Source organism: Aythya fuligula, chromosome 14 (genome assembly GCF_009819795.1).
Source record: "Aythya fuligula isolate bAytFul2 chromosome 14, bAytFul2.pri, whole genome shotgun sequence".
NCBI lineage: Eukaryota > Metazoa > Chordata > Aves > Anseriformes > Anatidae > Aythya > Aythya fuligula.
In genome coordinates this window covers 7,975,903-7,984,077 of record NC_045572.1, presented here as the reverse complement: position 1 = coordinate 7,984,077, position 8,175 = coordinate 7,975,903, and the positions used below count along the sequence as shown (strand labels likewise).

Here is an 8,175-nt window from a genome sequence, read left to right as displayed (position 1 = left end):
CAACACCTCCATTCTGCTCACGGAGGGGGAAGGAAGGTTAGCCGAGAGGGAAATGGAGCTGAGAAAGAGGGAGGAACCGCTTCCAGGGCGAGCGTTGTTTGTAATACTGCTCCTCTGCGTGTCGGGGGGGAGAGCAGAAACCGCCCGGTACTCTGTGCCCGAAGAGGCGGCGAGGGGCTCCCTTGTGGGAAATATAGTTAAGGATTTGGGACTGACCGCTGAGGAATTGTCGACTCGACAGGTTCGACTCGTTCCTGAAGGAGAAAAACAGTATTTTCAACTGGATCAGCACACCGGGGATTTGTTTGTGCGAGAACAGATGGATCGGGAGGAGCTGTGTGGGCAGAGCGAGCCCTGCCTGGTACGTTTCGATGTATTGTTGGAGGGTCCACTGCAGTCCTTCCGCGCCGAGGTAAGCCTCACAGACATTAATGATCATGCTCCCGTGTTCTTAAATAAAGAGATAATTTTAAAGATCTCGGAAACTACAAAGCCGAAAGCTCGTTTTTTACTGGAAAGCGCTCAGGATCCAGATGTGGGGAACAACAGTGTTCACCATTACAACATCAGCTCGAACGGTTATTTCCATATCTACACCCGGCAGCGTAGTGACGGCAGGAGGCACGCTGAGCTGGTGTTGGACAGAGAGCTAGACCGGGAAAAGCAGGCAGAAGTGGTTTTTAGCATCACGGCTGTGGATGGTGGGTCTCCACCGCGCTCTGGTACAGCCGTTATCCGCGTGGTAGTCCTGGATGCAAATGACAACATTCCAGTATTTACGCAGAGTCTGTATAAGGTCCGAGTATTAGAAAATAGTTCCGAGGATACCTTGGTGGCAGTCGTGTCTGCTAAAGATTTAGACTCAGGAATTAACGGGGAAATAGCCTATTCCATAGTTCAAAATTCAGAGGATAATCGAGAGACATTTAAAATAAATTCAGAGACAGGGCAGATTCGACTCAAAAAAACACTGGATTATGAAGAAATAAAGACCTACGAGATAGACATCCAGGCAACGGATGGAGGAGGCCTGTCTGCGAACTGCAAGGTGGAGGTGGGGGTGCAGGACGTGAACGACAACGCCCCCGAGGTAACAATCACCTCCCTCACCAGCAGCCTCTCCGAAGCAGCCCCGCTGAACACGGTGGTGGCCCTCTTCAGCGTGCGGGACCGGGACTCAGGGGACAACGGCAGGACGAGCTGCGAGCTGCTGGGCGAGCAGCCCTTCAGCATTTTGCCGCTGGTGGGTGAAGCGTACGCGCTAGTGACATTGGAGGCGTTGGACCGAGAGAAGGTGTCGGGGTACAACGTGACGGTGCGGGCCAGTGACGCCGGTACTCCTGCACTCTCAACATCGAAGACGCTGGTGGTGCGGCTCTCGGACGTGAACGATAACGCGCCCACCTTCTCCCAGGCCATTTACAACACGGTGCTACGTGAAAACAAGCCCGCTGGGACGATCCTGGGCCGCCTTAATGCCACAGACGCCGACACGGGTGAAAACGCCCTTGTGAGCTACATGCTGGTGCTGACTCCACTGGGGGTCTCCGCTGCGCGGTCCTTCTTGTCGGTGGAGGCAGAGAGCGGCATAGTAAGGGCTCTGCATCCAGTGGACTACGAAGAGGTGCACGCCTTCGAGGTGACCGTGCGCGCCGCTGACGGGGGCTCGCCGGCGTTTAGCGCCGAGGCGCTGCTGCGGGTGCTGGTGCGGGACGAGAACGACAACGCGCCCGTCGTGCTGCACCCGCCTCCCGACGGCAGCGCGGCAGCGGGCGAGTTGGTGCCGCGCTGGGCGCAGGCAGGTTACCTGGTGGCCAAGGTGGTGGCGGTGGACGCGGACGCGGGGCAGAACGCGTGGCTGTCCTACGAGCTGGCCAAGGCGACGGAGCCGGGGCTGTTCCGCGTGGGGCTGCACAGCGGCGAGGTGCGCACGGCGCGGGCCGTGACCGAGCGCGACGCGCCCAGGCACAGGCTCGTCGTGCTGGTGCGAGACCGCGGGCAGCCACCGCGCTCCTCCACTGCCACCCTCACCATCACCCTGGTGGACGGCTTCTCTGAAGCCTTCCTGCAGCTTTCGCAGGCGCATACGGGAAGTCCGCAGCAGGAAGAGGGCGACCACGACCTTCTCACTACCTACCTCATCGCCTCCCTCTGCTGCATCTCCTCACTCCTCCTTGTAGTCATCGCAGCCTTTTCGGGGACCACGCTGTGCAAGGGTCGCCTCTGCCCGGCGCTCCCGAACTCCTCTGCTCGCAGCTCTGCTGACAGCGACTTGACTGCCGATGCCAGGGACATGGCCGGCAGGGGAGATCTGTGGCCGGGCTACCACTACGAGATGTATTTGACCAACGACTCGGGACAGAGTGACTTCAAGTTCCTGAGGCCCGTCCTGCCGAGTCCTCAGAGTCCACCAGGCTGCGCGGAGGCTGGCAAGGGCAATATGCTTGAGTGCAGCCCGCAGCGCGCTGGCCAGAAGAGACCCGAGCAGGGGACAGCAGCCCCTCCGTCGCTCTAACTGTCTGCCTGTCCTCCTCTAGCCCGGGCGGTTGCAGCGCGCATACCTGCACGGTAGAGCAGGAGGTGCCTTTGTGCTTGCACCTGTCTGGGAGCGTTTCCCATGTCTCGTCCCCACCATGCGATCTCAAGTAGATGTAGTGATGTGCTGTTTTTCTGCGTGCATAATACCTGATAGGGAGATACACGCGGAGGCCCCTTCCTGGTTTCTCAGAGCAGAGAAGGCAGACAGGTGCCTCCGGACAAAGCCTCCGCCTCGCTGTGCGGGGTTGAAAGGCCTTCTCCTAGTCCTTGGGCTTTGTGTTTGTCCTTGTCCTTGTCCTTCTCCTTGGCCCTCGGAATTGTGTTTGTTGTTGTGTTACGGGTGGGTTTGTGGCAGGGCGCCGAGGTTGGCATCATGGTGGGCTCTGGCAGATTGTAGAGGGCGGAGAGGCTGCGGAGCTGTGGGCGCTACCGGTGCGTTTGCCTCAAGCTCGGCGTTTTTGCCCGCTGCAGGCTTTGCCTTTGCTTTTGAGTGTGTGCGGCGGGCAGTGGGACATGTGCACACGTGCCCGATGGAGTGTGGCTGCAAGAGGCAGCGGCCAGGACCGCGTCCCGACCAGGAGCAGTCCACAAGGAGAGGTGAAAAGTCTTTCACTTGGGGAGAAAGAATCCCTTGTTCCATGAAAGCTGCCTGGTGGAAAAGGCCCAGGGGTCCCGATGGACACCAAGATGAACCTGAGGCAGCATCATGCCCTTGTCATAAAGAAGGCTAATGATATCTCACGTTGCATCAGCGGAGTATCTCAAACAGGTTAGGGAAAATGGTCCTTCCCATCTGATCACCATTGATGAGGCAAGACCCTGCCTAGTGTTTCAGAGATGAAAGGGATCTAGCTCATGACACTTACCCTTGTTTCCTGGAGATTAAAACAGCACTTATAATTGGCCTAGCAAATGACCCTCTAAGAAGTCAGATGAATGATTTTCTTCACCCCCCAAGAGAAAAATAAATTAAATTAAATGAAAGAAATTAAAGTTTCCTCCCTTCAGGAAATATGTTCCACCTCGGGAGTAGCTTTTCTGAAATGCTTCATAAGTAGAGTTTGGCTCTTTATATTGGCTCGTTAAGTTCTTTATCTTGCTAAATAGTTTCGTTACTTAAATTCTTTGTCCTGCTTGTTAGGGAGCAAGTGGACCTCATCCTGTCCTTTTTCTGGGATGTAACACAAATGTGAGATTGGGCAACAGTCATTCTCATGGTAATGACACTTGGCAATCCTTCCTTAAAAGCAAAGCAAGTCACGCTCCTGTAATGCACTTTAGCCATGTCCCCATGTCAGCAGGGAAAGGATGGTGTGAGTCCTGCCTGTGTTTCAATGCAGCACAAGTGCTGCTCTTTTTCTTGGCTGGTTCCTGGATCTCTGTGTCTGAGATGCATGAGCCCAGTGTGCATTTGTGATGTGTGCTTCTCCAGTTTGGCCAGCAAGAGAGATGCTTAGAAAGAGTACTATCACCTCCAGAGGACAGAAAACAAAAGTGCACAACCTGAGATCACTGTGGTTTAGAAAAGGTGGGTTGGCTGTCTTCTGGAGATTACCTCAAAGCTCTAGAAGCACCCATGATACTGGGCACGATGGTAACTATAAAACACTGTGAACTTCAGTTTGCCTGGATTCAGTTTGACCGGCAAGAAACTGCCGGACTTTTGTGAAAGGCTGCGAGTCGGCGGCCAGGAGCGCGTCCCGTCCCGGAGCAGTCCCGCCGCAGGCCGCAGGGTGGTGCTCGTGGCCAAGGCGGCGGCGAGCGGCTGCGAGCGGGGAGGCGGCCGAGCCCAGCGCAGCGCAGCGCAGCCGGGAGGCGGCGGCGAGCGGTCGTCCGCGCCGTCCTCCGCAGCAGCCGCTGCCGGTCCCGGAGTGCCGCGCTGCGGGCCGCCAGCCGAGCTCGGCGAGAGGGAGAGAGGGAGGCCGCGAGGGAGGGCGCCCGCCCTTGCCGCCGCGCTGCTGCCGGGCGCCGCTTCCCGCGGAGGACTGCGGCAGACGGAGGGTGTCCGCCGCCCCGCCATGGCGTCTGCAAGGCAAGTGCTTTGTCTGTGTGCTTTGCTGTGCGTGCCGCGCGTTCGCTGCGAGCCCATCCGCTACTCCGTAGCCGAGGAGGGGGAGAGCGGCTCCGTGGTGGCCAACGTGGCGGAGGACGCGGGGCTGACGCCGGCGCAGCTCTCGGCTCGCCGGGCACGCATTGCCTCCCCGGACGGCCGGCAGCATTTTGGCTTAGAGCGCGCCACCGGCCGCCTCGTCCTGGCGGAGCGGCTCGATCGCGAGGAGATGTGCGGCCGCTCGCTTACGTGCACGCTCGCCTTCGAGCTCCTGCTGGAAAACCCGCTGCAGTTCTTTCGTGTCGAGGTGGCCGTGGAGGACGTCAACGACCACTCGCCGGTCTTTCCCGAGGAACGAGTCACATTTCAGATCCCGGAAAGGGGAGACCCTGGCTCGCGTTTCCCCGTGGAGGCTGCTCAGGACCTGGACGTTGGCAGCAACAGCATCCAGGCTTACAGCATCGCTCCCGAGAACGAGTACTTCAGTGTTTCCTTTAAGCATCCGAGAAAAAAGTTTATAGAATTGGTATTGGAAAAGCCTCTCGACAGAGAGGAGCAGCCAGAGCTGCTTTTGAGTCTCATTGCTACAGACGGTGGCTCTCCACCTAGGAGTGGGACCACCCAAATCCACATTGTAGTTCTAGACGCAAATGACAATGCTCCCGCCTTTACTCAGGAAGTTTATGTTGGTCAGGCTTTGGAAAATGCCCCAGCAGGGTCTGTGGTTCTCAGAGTTGTAGCCACTGATCCAGACGTGGGAGTGAATGGTGACATCTCCTATAGGTTCAGCCAAGCAGTCAGTGAGAGCCAATTGCCTTTCACAATTGACACTCTGAGTGGTGAAATTCGTGTCACAAAGCCCCTGGATTTTGAGACTATACAGAAATATGAGCTCAGTATGCTGGCAACTGATGGTGGGGGTCTCTCAAGCATGTGCAGTGTAGTCGTGGAGGTGCTGGATGTGAACGACAATGCACCGGAGCTGGTGGTGAGTTCCTTCAGCAGTCCCCTCCCTGAGAACACAGAGCCTGGGACATTGGTAGCCCTCTTTGCTGTGAGGGATCGGGATTCTGGTGTGAATGGGGAGATCAGCTGTGCCCTTGAAGACCAGGTCTCCTTCTCCCTGAGGCCAGCCTATAAGAATTATTATGAGTTAGTGACAGTGACCACGTTGGATCGGGAGGAGAAAGCTCAGTACCTTCTGGTCATCACAGCAGCAGACACTGGTACTCCTCCTATCACCACTACCGAGACCTTCACGGTGGACATCTCTGATGTCAATGACAATGCCCCCGTTTTCAACCAGACATCGTACACCATGTATGTGCAAGAGAACAATATCCCTGGAGTGCTTGTTGGGGCTATCAGTGCAGTGGACTCAGACACAGGACCCAATGCCAAGGTGACCTATTCCCTGTGGCCTGTGCTCCCCACTGAGTGGGACCCCTGCTCCTGCATCTCCGTGAACTCAGAGAACGGACATGTGTTTGTGCTGCGTCCACTGGACTATGAGCAGGTGAGGCAGCTTGAGGTGCTGGTGAGTGCCACCGATGCGGGGTCCCCTCCCCTCAGCACCAACGTCACCGTCTGCCTTCTCGTGGTGGACGAGAATGACAATGCCCCACTGGTGTTGCACCCTGCTCAGGACAGCAGCCCGCCATCCAGTGAGCTGGTGCCAGCGTCGGCTGATGTGGGGGACCTGGTCACCAAAGTGGTGGCCGTTGATGCGGACTCTGGTCAGAACTCGTGGCTTTCCTTCCACCTGCTGAGGGCCACAGACCCCGGGCTGTTTGCTGTGGGTAGCCAAAATGGGGAGGTGCGTCTGAGGAGGCCAGTGACAGAGAGGGATGCCGTGAAGCAGAAGCTCGAGGTGCTGGTGCGTGACAATGGGCGGCCACCTCTGTCGGCCACGGCAGCACTGAACATACTCCTGCTCAACGGCCTCTCACAGGAACACCTGCCACAGCAGGAGCTGGCTGTGCAGGATGAAGACAGCTCGCTGACAATCTATTTAATCATTTCACTGGTCTTTGTCTCCCTCCTCTTCCTCACATCTTTCGCAGCCTTTGTTGCTTGCAAGATGTTCAAGAGAAAGGAGCTGAAAGGAGGACATGTGCTGTATGGCACGGGCAATTTGCAGAGCAGTCTTGCTGCTGGGGCTGCTGCTGGGACCCTGCCCCATGCCTATTGCTATGAGATCAACCTCACCACGGGGTCGGGCAACAGTGAGTTCAAGTTCCTGAAGCCCATCCTCCCCAGCGTGCCACCACAGCACTCTGACACAGGCAGGGGTGTTGCTGACACAGAGGATTTCCCGCCCATCCTGAACTCCATGGGGGATGCAGCCCTGGACATCTCTGGTACACCATCTGTTGGACACTTTAATGGCCTTCCCTTTAGATCTGTGTCGACACAGTGGAACGCTTAAATTTGCATTTGTAATTGGCTTCACAAGTGACCCTCTAACACTAAGTCAGATGTATGTTTTTCTTCACCCCTCCAAAAAGATTAGGAATTAAAAAATGTAAGAGAACCAAGGCTTTCTGCTCATGCAATGATGTGTTTCAGCTCTGATAATGAGTTCTCCAAAGTGCTTCATGAGCAAGGTTTGATCCTGGCTCTCTAGCTAAATGCTTGTCATTAGGAAAAACCTTGAAACTCACCCTGTCTTAGTCTGTGTTCAGACATTATGTTGAGGCTGGGCAGTTGACGCTGCAGTATAGCCCTCCTCCCTTGTCTGCAGGGAAGAAAGATGTTAGCCCTGTGTATCACTGCAGTGCAAGTGCTTCTCTCTTTCTTTGCTGAGTCCTGGATCTCTCTGTGTGAGGCATGTCAGCACCATGTGTTTTTGCACTGTGTGGTCTTCCACCTCAGTTGGCATGAACCACGTATTTTACTGGGTTCTGCCATTCCATCTTCTCCAGGGCACAGCAAAAACATATAGTGCCAGACTTTGCAGTGGTCCATGTGCTTGGGAGTGACTCAGAGCTATAGCAGGGCTAACGATTCCAACATAGACACTAGTTATACATATCTTTGACCCTGATCATTGTGTTTGGGTGGATGGCAAGGCATCTTGATACATTGCCTCAGAGGACCTGTGTCTACAAGGCAGAAGAAAGATAGGCTTTAAAACAGAATATCCTTTTTTGTGTCATTGTTTTCATTGTTGCTTGAAGGGGTTCCTCAATGAAAGGGAAGTGCTATCATGGTCTGGTTTTCCAGGTTTTTGTTAGAATGCTTACATATTCACTTTTTTTTTTTCTTTTTTTTCCCTTTCTCTTTTGGCTGTGTATTTTAACATTGTCTTATGAATTCCCCTCAAAAAGGACTGACATCCAAAGTATAATATTGGGTTGGTGGAAAGAAGGTGTTCTGGGACTGGATACAGAAACACCCTTATGTTCTGTTGTGCTGCATTATACACTGTATCATTTTTAAGCTGGTATACCCTTGTCTGTAAAATGAAATGGAATGAATACCCGAGTGCCATTCTGGCAATAAAAAGGATGCTGTTGTGGAGAGAGTCTTTGTAGTAATGTTCTTATAAGGAAAGTTCTGTAAACTATCCAGGAGATTTCCAAAAG

The 8,175-nt window shown here is 54.9% G+C and overlaps 2 protein-coding genes across 2 annotated transcripts; both read left to right on the top strand.

The window, feature by feature from the left end:
* The first annotated feature begins 52 nt into the window (after positions 1 to 52).
* Positions 53 to 2,515, top strand: LOC116494959 (protocadherin beta-16-like). The gene has a single exon (XM_032197122.1). It carries the CDS (start codon positions 53 to 55, stop codon positions 2,513 to 2,515), a length of 2,463 nt encoding a protein of 820 aa, XP_032053013.1.
* A 1,865-nt stretch (positions 2,516 to 4,380) lies between these two features.
* Positions 4,381 to 8,175, top strand: LOC116494799 (protocadherin beta-15-like). Its single transcript, XM_032196884.1, has one exon. It carries the CDS (start codon positions 4,557 to 4,559, stop codon positions 7,014 to 7,016), a length of 2,460 nt encoding a protein of 819 aa, XP_032052775.1. The 5' UTR covers positions 4,381 to 4,556; the 3' UTR covers positions 7,017 to 8,175.